At 45.5% G+C, this 17,738-nt stretch overlaps 2 protein-coding genes across 4 annotated transcripts in view; one reads left to right on the top strand and one right to left on the bottom strand.

The window, feature by feature from the left end:
* Positions 1-569: 569 nt before the first annotated feature.
* Positions 570-8,573, top strand: GIN1 (gypsy retrotransposon integrase 1). Its single transcript, XM_026044118.1, has 7 exons — positions 570-798; positions 1,726-1,919; positions 2,512-2,817; positions 3,328-3,516; positions 3,622-3,789; positions 4,224-4,512; positions 7,005-8,573. The coding sequence occupies exons 1-7, from the start codon at positions 660-662 to the stop codon at positions 7,301-7,303; spliced, it is 1,584 nt and encodes a 527-aa protein (XP_025899903.1). The 5' UTR covers positions 570-659; the 3' UTR covers positions 7,304-8,573.
* A 6,720-nt stretch (positions 8,574-15,293) lies between these two features.
* PAM (peptidylglycine alpha-amidating monooxygenase) overlaps positions 15,294-17,738 on the bottom strand; it is a 69,818-nt gene continuing 67,373 nt past the window's right edge. For all 3 annotated transcript variants that reach the window (XM_026044065.1, XM_026044066.1, XM_026044067.1), the window contains 2 exons: positions 16,330-16,386; positions 15,294-15,845 (listed from right to left, as the gene is read on the bottom strand). In XM_026044065.1, coding sequence (XP_025899850.1) covers positions 15,664-15,845; positions 16,330-16,386 — 239 coding nt within the window. In that variant the 3' untranslated portion in view covers positions 15,294-15,663. The remainder of the gene's footprint in view (positions 15,846-16,329; positions 16,387-17,738) is intronic.

Here is a 17,738-nt window from a genome sequence, read left to right as displayed (position 1 = left end):
CAAACTGCCGTTACAGCCGTGTGCTCATTGCTGCTGGGGCAGATAGAAAGAAAAAAGAAACTGCTGAACGCCCGTATGAATATTCCTGCCTGTTGCTTGTTATTAGCTGGTAATTATTATTCTGAAGCTGTTATTTCAGGGCCCAAGCTTTGCCTAAGCCAATGAAACACTTCACTAGGGATTTCTTAGCTTGTTGTTGCAATCAGAGAAGTGAGTCCAATTACTACCTTAACCACAGAATCTGGTTTGGGATTTCAGGATCTAATTGCCAGGTGAATTAAGGAATTAACAACAAATATCCGTGGCAGTTTCTATCTCGGGAGTTGCTTTTCCCCTCTTAACCTATTTCCGTGCATGTTCTTTCTTTCTTTCTCCTTTCCCCCATCGGAGTGACCAGGCGCACGTAGGCTCTGCTGCCCCCGGGCTGGGTACATAGTGTGTATTTCTCACCGTGGCTCTTACGGACAGGCCTTGGCAAGGGCTGCCCCGCTTCCAGAGGGACCTCGGCGCACAGGAGAGCTCCACGGCATCAGTGAATGCGCAGGGTTAGCGGGATGCTCCCCTCGGACCAGCAGGGAATCCAGGGAAGGCTCACGAGGTGCTGCTGCTGCGGCAGGCGCTTCGGCCAAGCGATACCGTGAGCGCTGCGCAGGGCAGCCATGGTGCGGAGTGGGAAAAACGGCGGGCTGCACCTGAGGCAGATCGCGCACTACCGGCGCACCGGGGAGTACCACCCCTCCACGCTCGCCAGCGAAAGAAGCGGCATCAGAAGAGCGGCCAAAAAATTTGTTTTCAAAGGTAAAAATCCTCCCCCGCTCTGCTTTGGAAGATGGCTTTCTAGGTGAAGATTTGCTGATACTAAAGAAAGCAGAAAGACGCCTTTCTCAGCAGCACGCTCCCGCATGTTCATACACGTGCTCTGTCAAACAAGCAGCCCTGCCTCTCCCCTGCTCATAGGTAACGGTGGCCACTGACACAGAAGCCATTAGCAGACGGTCTCGTGTGGGAGCCAGGCCCCTTCTCAGCCACGGGGCACCACGCTGCAACGGGGACCCGCCATCCAAGCACCCCCGAAAGGGAAGCGCAGAGGGGCAGCCCGGCGAGGCCGGGGTGGCTCTGCCGTCCGTGGTGCTCCCGCCACCTCCAAAGCTCCCCAGGCCTCCCGGTTTTGCTGTGGGGCTGTGAGGAGTGAGGGTCATTGCAGGCAGCTCTCCCTTTGCAGGGCCAGCAAAGGGCCCCGCGTGTGGGCAGGAACTGAAGCCATGGAGCCTCACACGGTGGAGCGGCTCCCAGGCTTTCCATCTCCCAGCACTCAGTGCTCCCTCTCCCGCCACTGCCCTCAGCGTTAGCTGGGGGTTCACTGAGATTCCCCAGGGACAGAGTCTGACTGCCCCGGGTGACAGATCCAGTGCCTCACATCCATGTTGATAAAACAAGTTTACACTTGTTACTTGTTATATATGATAAACAAGTTTACATTTAACAAGTTTACACTTAAGTTTACACTTTAAGTGTAAACTTGTTTATCATATCTACATGTAAAACAAGTGGTCCTGGGGAAGAAGTAACTGTGAACAAAGAAGCTATTTTTGCACAAAATAAAAGACAAAGTAGAATTGAAAATCCGTACTGAATCGCACCCAGTGTTTTAGTAAGCCAAGTGACAAAGCAACAAAAGATGAAGTGCTGCTGTATAATTTATTGGTATTTGCTTTCTCCTTTCAGAAAACAAATTGTTCTATGTTGGAAAAGACAGAAAACAAATGCGCTTGGTGATTGTTTCGGAGGAGGAGAAGAAAAGGGTGCTAGAGAAATGCCATGAAAATGCAGCAGGCACTCACCACGGCATATCAAGGACACTGACTTTAGTGGAGTCTAATTACTACTGGACCTCCGTAACAAATGATGTCAAACAGTGGGTATGGGCTTATAGCTCTAGAGTATATTTTTAATGTATTCTTTGCTACAGACAGTTTGTGATTCCTCCACAAGCCTCATCTCTGTTTTGGGCTACACAAGAATGCAGAATTCATGCTTTACCCAGTGTTCACTTACATACGTTCCAGAGGGGACTTGGGCACACACATCTCCTTGGGAAAGAGCACAGCTTAAGCACATAAGTATTTGCACATGTTGAACAGTCTGGTGACTGTCTGTACATTTGCACTCTTAGCGAGCCATAGAGGGGTTCTGAAAACCACACTCCACACTGGAGTTTGCCAAGTTCACAAGGAACAAGTTGGCCAGAAAAGTTTTTGAAATGTTTTCCTTAACCGATGAGCAGAACTAAGTGAACAGTGTTAGAAACTAACTCACAGCTATGTACACAGAATACACTGAAAAACTCAAGGGTAAGAAAGCAATCATGAGAAAAAGATGGTAAAATGAATTTGTTTGGTGTATCCAGAGGATACAGAGGAACAATGGGAATTTACAGTAATATCCTACTGCTTGTTTTAAGCCACCACCACCACTCTTTACTGAGGTCTTAATCCCTGCTTTCTGCACTAGGTGTATGCTTGCCAGCATTGCCAGGGGGCAAAGACTTCAACGAGCACAGCACCCACACTGCACCCTATCAAAGCAGAGGACCCCTGGGCGGCAGTTGCTGTAGACCTCATGGGACCTTTCAGCGCAACCAGCAGAAGCCACATGAACATCCTTATTCTGACAGATCTGTTCACCAAGTGGACAGTTCTCCTGCCGCTGTGCCATACTTCGGCAGCTGAAATTGCTAAGGCAATTGTAAGTGTGTTTTTCTTATACGGACCTCCTCAGAAAATGCCCATGGATCAAGGGAAGGAGCTTGTCCATCAGGTAGGTCTTGGCTTAGATGATTTGTAACTGTAACATTGTGCAGCACATCTCTGGAATGAAGAGCAAAAGCAAAATAGCTTCTCAAGGGTCATAGTCCAGGTTTTGTTAGTCAATAGAGCTGGCACAGTCTTTCACCCTCCAACAGTTGTACTTCATCTACTCATATTATGTTGACGCACGTATTAGACCAATGTCAAAAATACCCTAACATGCAGCAGTTAAGAACTTTACACTTAATCCTCTCTAAGTTGATGAAATAGCAATAGGAAATGCTGTGAAAAGGAGGAATTGACAAATTGAGTGGTGAAACTGTTTATAGAAACCATCATGGTGGCTCCTAAGCCATACTTGAACTGCCACTCTTGAATGTGGCCTGTTCTGTGGGCACGTTATATAAGGCTTTTGCTCAACTGCCATGAGGAGTGGAAGGTTGTATTGAATTTGTTTACTGGAGCTGCGATACTGAACAAGGGAGCATTCGATAATTACGCTCTTCTTTTATTTTTAAAGATAAACCAAGAACTGTTTGCGCTCTTCGGAATGAAACAGATAGTACTGGGTTACCCTCAGCCAGATGCCCTAAATGAAAGAACAAGCAGGATGATCAAAGCTTTCCTTAACAGCTACTGCACGCAGCATCCAGATGATTGGGATGAGCATTTACCTGCTATTGCCTATGCTTTCAATTTGATTAATATGGTAAGTGAAGGCTCCTCCCCTCCTGCGAGTTGGGACTGATGTCCCCAGGGGTACCTGCAAAGCTGTTTGCTAAACATGCTTGCCTTTTGCTCCCCACTGACACAGGAGCCAGATGAAAGCACCCCATATTTCCAAATGTTTCACCGTAACCCACACGTGGCTGAGTCAACAAATGTGTGTGGGGAAAGAGAAGACAGCATCTTTGCCAGAATATTTGAAGCAACGAAGAAGGCCAGGCAAGCTCTGGAGGAAGAGAAAACCACCGGCTGTCAGGTAAATTCTGCATATTCAGATGTTCTTGGCAAGAACACTGAAGAGACATAAGGTGGAAAGATTTGGAATGTAAAGTGAATTCAAGCTTTTAGAACAGTGAGCTGATTTTTGTTTTCCCACCGTGGGGTCCGTGGATCCCAGTGTACATGTGCTCGTTGGACGTATGGAGAAGAGGGAAGCAAGAAAATGGGAGGTTTGCTACTTTGTCAGGATGTTTGTGTTGGGCCTCAGGGAGGTGTAAAGCCCTTGCTTGTGGAGTGTTGATATAGATCAGGAACATGGATAAAATCAGTTTCTAGAGAGCTTTGCCTTTTTATATGCTACAAATTACACATATCCAAATACTTCTAGCCTTAGGTTTCTGCATTCAGTCTTAAAAAAAATAGACGGTGGCTCTTAGGGAAAGAAAATATTTTGTTTGTTTCTTTTCACAGGTAGCTAAAGTCACATCAGATGAACAGAGAACCCAAAACAAGCTTACTGGCCAAAGAAAGCCAAAACAGATAAATCCCCTTCGCCTTCAGGTTGGGCACGAAGTGCTGAGGCAAAGGAAGAACTGGTGGAAGGATGGCCGCTTCCAGTCAGAATGGGTCGGGCCTTGTATCATCGACTACATCACCGACAGCGGCTGCGCCGTGTTAAGAGATGCCACGGGATCCAGGCTGAAAAGACCCATCAAAATGTCTCACCTTAAGCCATACATAAGAGCGTCCAGCGAAAAAGGTATGCGCATGTATATATATATATATATATATATATATACACACACACACACACACACATATATATATGTATATATATATATACATAAAATTTAACTTTTCTGTCATGTTATGCTCTTAGGTGAGGTAACGAACCACAGGCTAATAATGTAATTGCATAAGGTGAACAGCGAGCGTGGCTGCTTTGAAACCTCTGCAGAGCAGACAGCACAGCTAATGAATCATATTTAAAGAGTCTTTAAAAATAGCTTCCATTAAAGCTGCTTCCATGTGGTTTGGCCCTGTTTGTGCTGGCTGGTGAAAACATGCTAAGAGCAGAGCCAGCCCGAACCATGTTCAAAGGCTGTTTCTGACTTTGCTCCTGCCTTGGTGTGGGTGGCAGAAAAATGTTAGGATTCACCTTTTGTTTCCTTGAGAAATGGAAACCTATTTTTTCCTTTTAGTCTGACTAGTACAGATTGTGCATGTTTATACCCCCACACACACTCCAATCTTTTCTTTTTATGCAAACTATTTTCCCAAAACCTTAAAATACAAAGACTACCTCAAAGAACTGATGTTTGGAGAGTTGATTTTAAGTTGTTGTACTGAAAATGGTAAATATGCTTCTCTTACTGGAGTAAATTAAGCTATTCCACTCAGAAGGATGGTTACTAGAAATTTCCAAACACTTACATAATTCACTGTCCCTCTTTCTCTTAGATTTTCTATCCTTCTGTCTTTTTCAATGGTGGCAAACTTTTAGCAACATTTTTAATCACTTAAAAATGATTTAAATTCCAAAGTAAATTCCAATTGAATCAAGGATTTAAATCCAAAGATAACAACTATTTCTTTTTCTCTAATGCTGTGCTTGAGCTACTTCAGACACTTAGAAAAATAATATCAATTAATAAAAGCATAAAGAAGTTCAGTGCGGATATTTTTGTAGGATCAGAGTCTAATATATTCACCACTGACTACTGCAGAAGCTGTAAGTAAATGCACATTTTCCTCTTTTCTAACAAGGGATTAAAGATCAGTTGTCTGATACAGGGAGAAAATTGCATAGATTATAAATATTTACAAAGCTTAAAATTTTAGATTGATGTTTATACAGAGTTAAATTGTGGAGGAAAGTAAACGAGGCTGTGAAGCAAGCATTTGCAGGGCTTCCTGTGAAGTGAATGTGAAAAAGTGCATCTTAGGTGAGGGCATTTGTCATGGCCCTGCTTACCAAATTTAAAGGTGTTAGTATTTTGCTTACACACAGGATTTTGGAGCAGGGCATCTCCTGTCAAAGGCGATACCTTCAAAACCTGTCTTGCTTTGTTGAGCACTAGAGACACTAGAGACGCAGTCCTCATTTTAAGGTGAGGAAGAATGATGCTAAGGTAAGAATGGGCTGCTAGTAGCAGGATTTTCGTATTTTACTTTTTCCCTGTAACCTAGTCTGAAGGTGAATCCTGAGTCAGTGTTTTGGCAGAGCTCCCAGGATAGGCCTGGCAGGTTTACAAGCTGGCTACCAAAACAGGGAAACCTGAGCTCTTTGCTACCTGGCAAACTACAGCTGGGCAGAGGTTCCAGGACACCTTAAGTCACGTATATACACACATTGTGTCTGAAGCAGCATTTTTTTCTTGTTTGAATGTGGTTTAGTTAATATTAAACTCTGGGTCAGTGCTCTAATGTTTCAGGAGTGCAAATAAGCAGATTTAGGACACATCTATTGAGAAATATAGACAGAAAAGTGCAGAATCTGCTCTCTGCATCTCTCAGGAATTTGTAGTCTCCTGCGTAAAGATAGTTACGTGCTGAGTGGCTTTTCTGATTTAACAAAGCACCTCATTTTACCCTCCTGTCCTCACATGAGCAGGTAAACAGGCCCCAACATCATCCTCCAACACAGGAAGGGTCAACCCAGCATCTACTGTTACACTTCTAATTTCAGACTATTTTCATTTTATTGGAACTCACTTGGAACAAATCAACCACTTCCACACATCATCAGATAGATGTCCAGCAGTACTATACAATACCATTTTCTAATTTCTACAAAATAAATAAATGTGTTAGCACACAACTTCATTTTATAATTTCATGTTTCCTAATTTCTGTGCTGCACTGAGGCTTCCTAGCGAGAGTCTGGAATAGCTGCATTTTCGGTGTGGGGTACACAGAGTAAAAGCAGTTACCTACACATTAGTTAACTACTACTCTACTAAGATAGATAGTACTAAGATAGTAGTAGGTGACTGTGACCAACCTCAAACGAGTTTATTGACACTGCAACGAAATCCTCTTTGAAGGAAGCACTGCCAGCACTGAGCATCTGGCTCTTACTGCAATGAGGACATTATCAGACTGCTGTCACTCAAACATTCTTGCCTTATTATTAAAATTGCTTTGAAAAATAAGTCAACACCTCAGCCATCGTTTTGTATGGGGTAAATGATGTCAATGGCTTGTACTGCCCTCAAAAGATCTGCTTTAAGAGGTACTTTTCTTTTGCAGACGACCATTACTGCCCACACGGAGCGGCAGTCGTCGACCACGACTACCTTGGCTCGTGTGAGAGCCCACGTGATCCACGGCAGCAAGACCCCGCGGAGCGCGGGGGAACAAAGGCCTGTGCGGCAGCTGTGGGGTCTGCTCTGCCAGTCCCCGCTGCGGCTGGCAGAGACCGGGCAGCAGCGGGAGGCAAAGGGCAGCCTGGGCTGAGGGAGGCGCGTGCCGCTGAACCCAGCCCCGCCAGGCCGCAGCAGCGGCCTTCACCCTGCTGGGCTCTTCAGACCAAGACAGAGGCTACCTAAGCAAAGAATCGCACACCATCTTTTACTGGCATGTTTTCAACTTCTGGGGCACCACCGGAACAGTTTTAATAGCCCCAAGTTCCTTGGACAAAGGCACTTCTCTTGGCACTACTCTATGTACTTAAACACTGCACATCTGCAGCCTTCTTAAGTGGCACGGGCATTAAGAAGCGACCCATGTGTCACCAGCCATAGTGGCACAACCTCGAAGCAGCACATCACCTTCATGCAGTTAATTAGACACTCTGGTGGTAGATATGGATGTACACAGCAAGGTGGCCCTGCCTCCCTGTGCATCGTCTCAGGGCACATCACACCATTTCATTCCAGTGACCTTTTCATCAGTCCTCAGCTGACTCATTCTTAACATGCACAGATATTGTGGGATGAATTTAACCTAAGCAATTTAATATAAATTTTGCCTCCAGTGCTGAAAGAGTCAAGAAGCTTATGTCCTCCCTTCTTTTGTTATAAAGTCCTTTCCCATTCTTTTTGGGAAGCTGCAAACTCTGACCTTTACAGCTTTTATTCTTGAGTTTAGCCCACAGCCCTAAGATCTCACAGAACAGTAAAGCTGCCAGAATCAAGTACAGACAGGGCCGTACACATGAAGCAACGGGGCCTGCAGCTGCTCCCTGCTCATCAAAACTTTAGTAGGGAAAGCAATTTTAGTCTCCCAGGCAAGTCAGAATCTGAAGGGTGCTCAGCATTTGCTTGTGCTCTCTTCACAACTCTCTGATTTCCCCTGCTTACTTCCCTCTTTCTTCTCAGACTTAGAACAGGTTTGGAGGAGAATTCCTTTTCTTCCATGGCCTGTGCTCTAGGAAACACGAAGGACCCATGTTGTTTATTCTCTGAATTCCTTGACCCACCTGCGATTGGCCTGCACCTCCTGCTGAGAGGACAGCATCAGAGCACTGGCAAAATCTATCTACTGTTACACTCAGTTGGACAGTAATTGATGAGTGCAGGAGGGTTCAGTTAGTCTTAGGCAGAAGGACTTAAGTCTTCAAGGCTGTTTGGATACGAAACTTATTCAGAAATTCCTACATGTCTTATGGTTTGACCTGTATCACAGGTCATGGCTATGTAAGAACTCAGTATCATCATGCTGTTCTCAAATCACATCCTAAAATGCTTTCTAAATATAAAGTACTTCATGTAGTCCTACATACACCTTTTTTTCCTCCACTGAGACACTTTCACTAAGAACAGGCCTAACAAGGACAACTGGATGTTCTCTCCTAACAGCCTCTTCCTGTACGTCAACTTTGTGCCAAACACAAAGATGAACAAGGTTTGTGTTGTTCATTGATGACTATGCTCCAGCTTAAAAGCCCCTCCATGTATAAATTGCTTTTACCCCCAAGCTATAATGTCCTTTAAGGCCAATAATTTTTATAGTGATTTTTCTAATGCAGTTGAGGAAGTAAGTGGGCTTGCCGAAATACATTTTTCTCACTTAAAGAGAAGACTTGACAAGAAAAAAATATTCTGTTAACCTATCTTGAAAACAAAATGACAGCTACCGTGTGTTTGTAAACAGCAAGAAACTGGTGATGGTGAGTGATGATCTTTTACCTCAGTTTTCTCCTGTGTGATCACACTGTTTTTCTTCAGGAAACCCAATGGAAAGGTGCTCCATGTGGGAGGTGGGGCGGCATGGGCACGCTCAGGAGCTCCATGGTGTGGCAGGCACCCAGTTCTGCACCACTCCTTCCTAGCAGAGCTTCTTTGAGCCAAGCTTAGCTGCTCCCCAAGAACCTTTAGCTTGTTCATAGGGCTTGCTGCCCCAAGTGGCATCTTCTGCCGGGGGGACTTGTTACAACGTGGTCTCGGCTGCCTAACAGGATCTCTTTAGCACTCACTGGCAGGGGGCCTCCTCCTGCTAAAATGTGGGTTCTTCCAGAGTCAGAGAGAGAATCAGGTAGGGGTAAGCCAAGATGCCCTTCTGCTCTGTTAGAGCAATAAAAACCTACCCCATGTGTTATTTTCCAACTGGCTGGTTCCTTATTTGCCCACAGTGCAATAAAGCTGCAGTGCAGAGCGGGGCCGAGGGAGGGGAGCTCTCCTGTGATAGGAGTGACAGGCGCTTCCTGGAGCAACGCCTGCGGAGAAGGAGAGAGGGCAGGGCTGGCTCCGGAATTCCAGAGGGAGAACGGAGGAGAAAGGGCAGGACAGGCGGTGGAAGAGGGAAAAGGGCAGATGTTTAAGAGGCCGCACAGCCCTTCCCTTCTCGCTGATCTGCTGTGCTACCAGGCAAGCATTAGTGCCTCTTAAGCTACATGGAGCCTCCTCTGAATATAAAGGGTTGACTGAGGTAAAATACAGCATTTTCCAGTGAATGGTGCCAAAAACAACCAGGAAGAAACAAAAACCACCCCAGGAAACCTGAGAGGTTGGGAGCAGCACGAGGGAAGTGCAGCGAGCTCACGGAAGCAGGCCGCTCAGGGAAGGATATGGGATAGAATCCCGGCCCCCTTGTGGTGCACTGCGGGACAGGAGGAAGAGGAGGTCGTGCAGCAGGAAGGAAAACACAGTGATACCTGCACCTCCCAGCACAGAAATGCAAACTTTGACCCTTTGGGTTTGCTAGAGGTACCAATTACCAGGTGACAGTTGTTTGAAAAGTGTGTCCCAAACCCACCAGCCTCTGGTGAAAAGCTTTTCGGTGAAACCACCGCGGGCTAAGCATGGAGTAAAACCCACAGCCCTCCTGCTTGGCTGTGGGTGTGCAGTGGCTGCCCGTGCTGTGCTGAGGTGCTCTCACTCTTCGGGTTGGACAATCCGTGACATTTCAAAGTTTCTCCCTCCTTCGTCATAGAACTGAATGTTCCCTGCTGGAGGATGCTGATGAGTCATGATTTGCTTTTCACAGCAGGCAGTTAACAAATCCTCAGGAAACATCAGTCTTGAGGACCAGATGAGTTTGTTTATTCATTTATTTGGGTGCAAAGTCCATGTCAATGGCCTTTTGCAGCAGACCTCATTACTTTAATGACCTTGCATCAAAACCTGTTCCCACAGTAACCTGCTTGGCATTTTCAAAATACACAATGGATTTTTTTTTTTTTTCTTCCTCTTGGGAACAGAGCGGAGGCTTTTGGTTAATGTATTGGATTAGCTAAAACTACAATGCACAATGTCTGGACTCCAGTGGGATGGGAAGAGATGGGACACGAGCCCGAGTCTGCACACTGCCCTCCTCTCACTGCAGCAGGAGGAGAGGCCCCCATCCCTAAACGTCGCCAGAGCAGGGACGGTGGAAAGTAGAAGGGTAGCATGGATAGGAATGACCAGGGTCCAGCAGTGTCTTAGGGGTCATCGATACTACCCTGCTCTTCCCAGACTGAGACCGGCCAGCCTTCTGATTCAAGGCTGCAGGAAAAACACGTTTGGGTCCTCCAGGTGCTGTTGCCCCGCTGCAGATTTTCATCGCCGTGCTCAGCAGCCCCCCTGGTTAAGGCCTTTCACGAGTACCTGCTGTTGCTCATGAGGGTGTTTTCCTGACTGTTTGGGCTCAATCTCTGCACTCTGATGGGCAGAACTGGAGTGATCCGAGCCGCAGCTGATGCCAGGAACTGCCTCGGCACATACGCTCTTTAAGACTAAGTGGGTTAAAAACAATAAATCAGATTTCACCAGTTCAGTCACCAATCACCAGTTAAAGACCTAGAAAAAGAAGAGCGGCCTAACCCGCAACGGAGCAGTTTAGCAGTTGGTTACGCCATTACGCTGGCAAACTTAATCCTTCGGTTTCTTAACTACCTCCCAGCTGTCGGGCAGCACAACCGTGCGGGATTCTCCAGCGTGCAGGTACCTAAACCTGTATTGCTTGCGTATTGTATTGCCCTCCTGCCGCCCCGCTGCTGCGGTGGTCACAGGGTGGCAGTGTCTGCCTGCAGGAGCCTGTTGTGCCAGCCCAGCTGGGTCAGCCCACGGACCAGGAAAACACCCCGTCAGGGACACTGCTGCGTCCCCACAGCTCGCTTTCTTGGCCAAACTACACGCTCAGCAAAGGCACTGTAATGTTTGGGAATTCTTTACCTAGCTGTCAGCACTTTTCAGCATGTTAGTTAAAAAGAAATTCTGGGTTTTATTTAGGATGTTTTCTCGGTACACCCGAGGGCTGTGCTACCATTCGGAGACCTGGGCAGGGCAGAGAGGAACCTCATGAAGTTCAACCAAGGCAAGTGCAGGGTCCTGCAGCTGGGGAGGGGTAAGCCCAGGCGCCAGGAGAGCTGCAGGGAAGGAGCTGGGCATCCTGGTGGGCAACAGCTACAGGGACAACGTGCCCCTGAGGCCACTGCGGCTTCCTGTGGGATTTCTCATTTGTCAGCAGGCTGCATTAGAACAAGCAGAGAAGGAAACTCTTCCAGAAAGAGGAAGGAGGTAGAGTGGGGATAGTTATGGCCAACATCAGCAGGTTAAAAACATCATGAAGTGTTTTTTTCCTGAAAGCATTTGGCCAATAGGAGCTAGGAGCAGCTAATCCAAGGCCTAATTTACAGGGTGCCTTCTTGTGGAGGAGGGGGGAGACATATAAGAAATATAGTATGATCAAGTACATAGAAATGTACCTTGAGAAACATCACAGGCCTCCGGCCATCGATTTTGTCACACTGGTTGTTTGTTTCTTCAGAAAGAGAAGAAATTAGCAAAATCTTTGGTGATGGTTTGTGAAACATCATCACAGGAACTGGATCCAGATGCTCATCATGGGATGCTAATCCACTGCTAATCAGTATGAATGCATTTCTGTGCACTCGTTGCATGCCTGACCCTTCACTTGAGACACAAGACCAAACTGTACATTAGGTAGCTTGCATCATCACTGCCACTTGCTCCAGACACTTGCTGTAGTCTTGTAGTGTCCTTGGCATCCTGGTACCTCTGAGAGCTGACTTCAGCTGTGGTTGGAGCAGGGTTATGGACAGGAACATTTTTGGTACTCTTTGTATTGTACATTAAAGTTGCAGTGTCACCAGCTTTAATTTTGCCTCCCCAAACCTACATCTAGGAATCATTTCCCCATTTCTAGTTATTTCTAGTTATATCCAATACTCAGTGCACGACAACAGTCCAAACAAACTGTGCAATGTTATAACACACCAGGTCAAAACTAAATGTGCATCTTAATGTGCAAATAAATAATAAAGTTACTTTTGAGCTGCTCAGCAGTGACCTCCCCCCGCTACGCTGCACTGCTAGGCCATAAGCAGTACAGTTCACACGCATGTATCTCAATGGCAAGGCAGAAATCCCTGAAGTCCCTCTTCCGTACCGTGACGCACACTTAATTCTAATGCTCTGTAGCATGACAGACATAAGTGACCTAAAAATTCTGGTAAGACACAAATAAATCTAGCTTCGGCAAGCAAGCAACTGTTGCAATTTACCATATTGATCTATAAATCTTCATTAACTACTACAGTGCACTGCTTAATTAGAAAACTCTACTTAATCAAGATGCTTCCCAAGGAATCAATTTATACCTAATGATAATTATGGCAAGGACAGCTGCTTAATTGGGATGGTAATTTCATTTAATTGGGGCACCTTCAGATGACTTAGTGCTGCTTTGGTCTGCACGAGTTCAGATTCAGTCTGTTGCCCCCGTGCCCTTGGCAGGGGCCTCAGGCTGCTTTGGGGCGAGATGCTGAACTCACGAGCCCAGCGCTCGAGACCAGAGGCTGCTGCAAATACTCAGCACATACAGGAGGGCTTTTTTTTTAATTTTTTTTTCAGTTTATAGAGAAAAAAGAAAAGAAAAAAGGCAGTTCTTGCAAGTTGATGTGGTGCCGTTGAAATCTTAGAACAGGCAGCTAAACGTTGGCCATTAATAAAATGGGCTTTTCTTTGGGAAAATTGCTGTAACTCAAATAAATCTGTTTGTCCTGAATCCCCTATCTCAGATCAAATAGCTAGTATTCAACATCTAGCACATAAATAACAGGATTAGCATATATAGCCTGCTGGGATAGAGGATGATCTGCTACCTTATTAAAGTTAGACCCATGAGAAAGCCCATGCTTCTCTTTTGAGACAAATTTGGTTCTGCTTAATGAAGTAAGTGGTAGCTTGTGTTTTTAAAATGCAGCTTTGCGGGAGTAGGAGGCAGCAGTCAGTGCCTCCAAGCAGGCCCAGGTGTTCTGCTATCTGACCCACCGTGAATCGAGCGCATCCAGCCTTCCTCTGGAGGTACCAGAGGGCCCTGCTTGCTGCTGGGGGCTATTCCACCCACATCTCCCCACGGTTTCGTGCCCAGACCAGCCTCCGAATCCTGGAGAACCAGGACCCTGATTCGTGCGGAGTTAGTCTGTCTTGGCTCGTGCTTGCAATTAAGCTGTGCTCACCTCCTCCAACCACCAGCAAAACAGAGTCTTTTTCTTAGTGGAGACAAAGATCAAGGAAAGGAAGGAGGCAGCCGCCTATGATCTTCTCTGACCTGGTACCCTGAAAGCAGAGAACATCCAACATCAGATGGACAGGCCATGAGCTACCCAAATGCCAGAAACACTCACCCTCACTGACGGCATCTGACAAAATCTGGGATCCCACAGAGCTGATGCCACCACTTGTGACAGCTGTGTCACCACAGCTTGCTTGATTGCAACTCAACTGCTCTCACAGGAAATATCCTCGAGACTGACCTCCTTTAAGGAAAGTTTTAGAGGATCCTTCCCAACTGCCTTATTCCCGTTTATTCATATACAAGGCAATCAAGTCCACAGATAAAAAGAGCATTGCTTTTCTTACACGAATGAAGAGAGAAACTGGCTGCTTTCTCCTTGCAAAATGAGAAAATATAGATCAGCTGGAAAAAAAAAAGAATACCATCTAATGACAAAAACCATGAAACAGCATCTGTACTCTGGCATTTTAGAAAGCTGTCCTGGAAATGTTGCTCTTGTTGAGAAAGAACCTGCTGAGGATTTTAAGGCTTGTTCCAAGAGGAGAGTTACACCTTCTGCTCCGCTATCCCTGCCCTTCTTCCCCCAAAACACCTGCAAAAATCACTGCCCTGCTCTCCAAAGAAACCCCCCAACTTATTTTTCTGGCCCTTTTCCCCGTTGGCAGTGGCCTGTTCAGCACCTGCACTGCCGGCCACAGGAGTCACTCCACAGAAGCCCATGGTGGCAGCTGCAGCCGCAGCCCCGGCCGTCCCGCCAGGCTTCAGCCCGGGGCGATGCGCGCGGCCCCGGCCCATCCGGCAGCTCTTCTGCCCATCTCCTCCTCCACGAGGCAGCGCCGACTGAAATGGAAGTTCCTGGATGAACAAGGAAGGAAGGAACGTGCGGAAACGGGAAAGCCGGCGCCACACACCAGGCACCGTTAATACCTACCCTGGCTGCTTTGTGTATGCAATTTGAGACACAGGTTTCCTCTTAGCTGTGACCATGTTTTATTAAAGTAAATGCCCTGCAGTTTTTATATACAAGTAAAATTTCTTTTTAAATGTTTAAGCTTGGTTTTGTACATGTATGGAAATTAATCTTGCTTAAAAGAAAAAAAAGAATTGCGACATAGGAAAATATCGTCCAGCTTCCATACAAAATAGCACTTTTTCTCTGCTGGTAGAAGACATTAAAATTTTCACTGTAGTAAGTGGCCTGTGTAACTTTTACAAAAGTCGTATACAAAAAAACCCTTAAAGTATGCAGAAATTGCAAAGTACACTCTGACAGCTAATGCTCTGCGAACACTTTATTACACAAATTACATTCAGCTTCTGAAAATAGTATTCTAACAGTGATACCATCTAAAAATAAGACATCCCGGAAACACATAAAGTCAGGAAGAAGAAAAAAAAAATTAAATACTTTTTTTCTTTCCTTCAATGCAATATAATGTTAGTGATTTTAAAAAAATAGAAGAAGATTTAGCAGCTTCATTTTCTTGTGGCACTGTATTTTCTCTGTACTGCAACAGGTTAAGGAGATTGAAGAGGAAAGGCACAAAAAAAGAAAGAGGCAACTGAAGAGTTATGGGAAAAATATTTGGATAAAGCAGATAATGGGACTTATTTACAAATACAGAAGAGGTCCCAGACTTGAGATGAGAAAATACTACTGCTTTAAATCAGTGCTGCAATTAAGAGAATTTGCTTTATTAAGATGTTCACATAAAAACAACGGCACTGATATGAAACTTCCACACACTCCTCCACTTAAAAAAAGAAAACAAAACAAAACAGAACTAAAACCAAACAAAGGGAAAAAAACCAAAGGAACCAGTGTACAGCCCCACACAGACTAGTACAGTTTACAATTAAATACACAAAATCTTAAACGTGCTTAAGGGAAAAGGAATCTGACATTCTGGGTTGAATCGTATAATGGAGAACTCAAAGGCTGGTTTCAGGATGGCGACGGCGCTGCTGGCGGCGGAGGTGCTGAATACTCTTCCTCTGAGTCCGTGCCATCATCCTCATCTTTCTCCTGATCGCTTCCTTCGGTGCTGAGCCGGTCAAACCCTTTTCTGCTGTAGCCTTTGTGACTCGCAAAGAAGTTACCAAGGTTCAGGCCTCCACCACCTTTTCCTGGGGAACAGAAACACTTGCCATAAGCCTCGCTGGATTGCACAAGGTGCGAAAAAAATGGATTAACCCAGAACAGAGATTATTCTAAGTGTCCTTCTGCACCTTACCACTAAAGTAAAAGTTTCAAAGTGTTTTCTTTTGCAACATCCATGGTTAGATTAAAAGCCTTTGCCCAGGCTGCCTGTGTTCCCACCAGTCTTCATTTTGTCCATAATATCCAAAGTCATCATTTAATTCCCCAAACACTCGGATAACCCAATGCCTACTGGTCTCCTGCCAGCAGGGCCACATCCTCATCGCTGGCAGATGTTGACAGACAAAGGTGGCAAAGACACTTCCTCGTAAAGTAGCTGAGTTTTTACCCCTTCTCTTCTCACTGGGAGAAAGTTTTATTCCCACATTTCAAATCTCTCATTCAACTAGAAGCAAATACAGAAACAAACTCCAGTTGCTGGGTTCTTAAAGGCCCTGCAGAGCCACTTACCTCGAAGTCTGCCTAAAATTCTGCCTGAACTTGAATCAATTTTATGTTCCGCATCAGCTGAAAAATAAAGGAGATTTCAGAAGTAAGTTTTAAATCATAATATACGTTTAAATCATTAACTGTGTTTACTGGTAAAAAGCACAGACACTCAATAAATTGATCAGCAGTTCCAACCAACAAAAATAACACTTTTCAGCTTCCCTGCTAAAAATCATCCTTCATCCTATGAGTATTCAGTTTATGCTGCTTCCGCCATTGAGAAGATTCACAGACCAGTTATTTCTGAGAACGTCACTTTTTCAACATTTCACGTTTGTTACTCTGAAGATTTTATGGGGAGAATGAGAACCAATGAACAAAAGGACTCCTAAACAAAAACAAACCAAACTCCCCCATCCCGGTAATTCTACTAGGAAAATAAACCACACAGGTAAATTATGGCTTGTTTTGTTTTGTTTTTGTTTCCCTTAAACGTACTACCGAGTCTCCATAGGTCTGTGCAAGGCTTACTTTTCCCAGTATAACTATATTATGCTGAGGCACTGAACCTTCAGGGGCCTTCAGGTTGAGGCCTGGGTCAAAGTGGAAAGCAACGATGCTACCTTAGACCACAGCTGTGAATTCCCCCCCTGCAGGAGTTTAGAGCGTGGGCACCTTTGACGCTAAATGTATTTATTCGAACACGATGAAGCAGGGAGCTACACACCGAGATGTTCAAATAAAATGCATCAAGCTCAATTCCTCAATAATATTGCAATGCTGAATTATCTCCTCTTTTATACTCTGTCTCAGCCTATGATATTGGCAGAACTAAATTATCGGTGTATTCCAAATGCACTTTCTTCCCTTCCGGAGGATAACTTGATAAAGCTATTTATGTCACACAAAATAACAAGTGCAATGATCAAAGTGCTACTGCAGCCTCTCAGTTTCTCCAAAAGGCTATTATATGGTATGAATAAGGACAACTTTACACACTTAGCACTGTTACTCTAAACTAAAGCTGTCACAGCAGCGGATGGAGGCACCTAACAGAGTTTGACTCTCAAAGCACCCGGGATGGCAGGGAACAGCAATTCCCTCCGACACGCTTCCAGTTTGCCTTTTGCTCACACCACACAATACCCACAGGGGAGGGTCTTCGCTCTTCAGGATTTAAAGACCTCAAAGGGAAGGGGTCAAGCAACGCACTGAGCGTTAAGAGGAACGCTTTAGACAGTGATACTGCTGCTGCCCTGTAGCTGTGACCACGACGGCAATTTCTACCTCAACAGTGATCAAAGGAAAACGCAGCTCCAAGTTCTGACAAGGTGGAGGCGCGAGGGCAAGGCGGAGGGGGATGCAGGCGCTTTGGGCGCGCGGAGCGCTCACATCCCCCGGCAAACGCCGCTCCGTTGGCGCGCAGCGGC

Source organism: Nothoprocta perdicaria, unplaced genomic scaffold, assembly GCF_003342845.1.
Source record: "Nothoprocta perdicaria isolate Ctin4 unplaced genomic scaffold, notPer1 scaffold_35, whole genome shotgun sequence".
In the NCBI taxonomy this organism is placed as follows: Eukaryota; Metazoa; Chordata; class Aves; order Tinamiformes; family Tinamidae; genus Nothoprocta; species Nothoprocta perdicaria.
The sequence above is the reverse complement of the archived record's forward strand: the minus strand, read 5'-3'. Positions and strand labels throughout refer to the sequence as shown.

Coding starts and splice junctions, on each gene's coding strand:
- GIN1 (XM_026044118.1), top strand. CDS start 660: ATGGTGCGGAGTGGGAAAAACGGCGGGCTGCACCTGAGGCAGATCGCG. Junction 799..1,725: donor CAAAAAATTTGTTTTCAAAG/GTAAAAATCCTC, acceptor TTCTCCTTTCAG/AAAACAAATTGTTCTATGTT. Junction 2,818..3,327: donor GGAAGGAGCTTGTCCATCAG/GTAGGTCTTGGC, acceptor TTATTTTTAAAG/ATAAACCAAGAACTGTTTGC.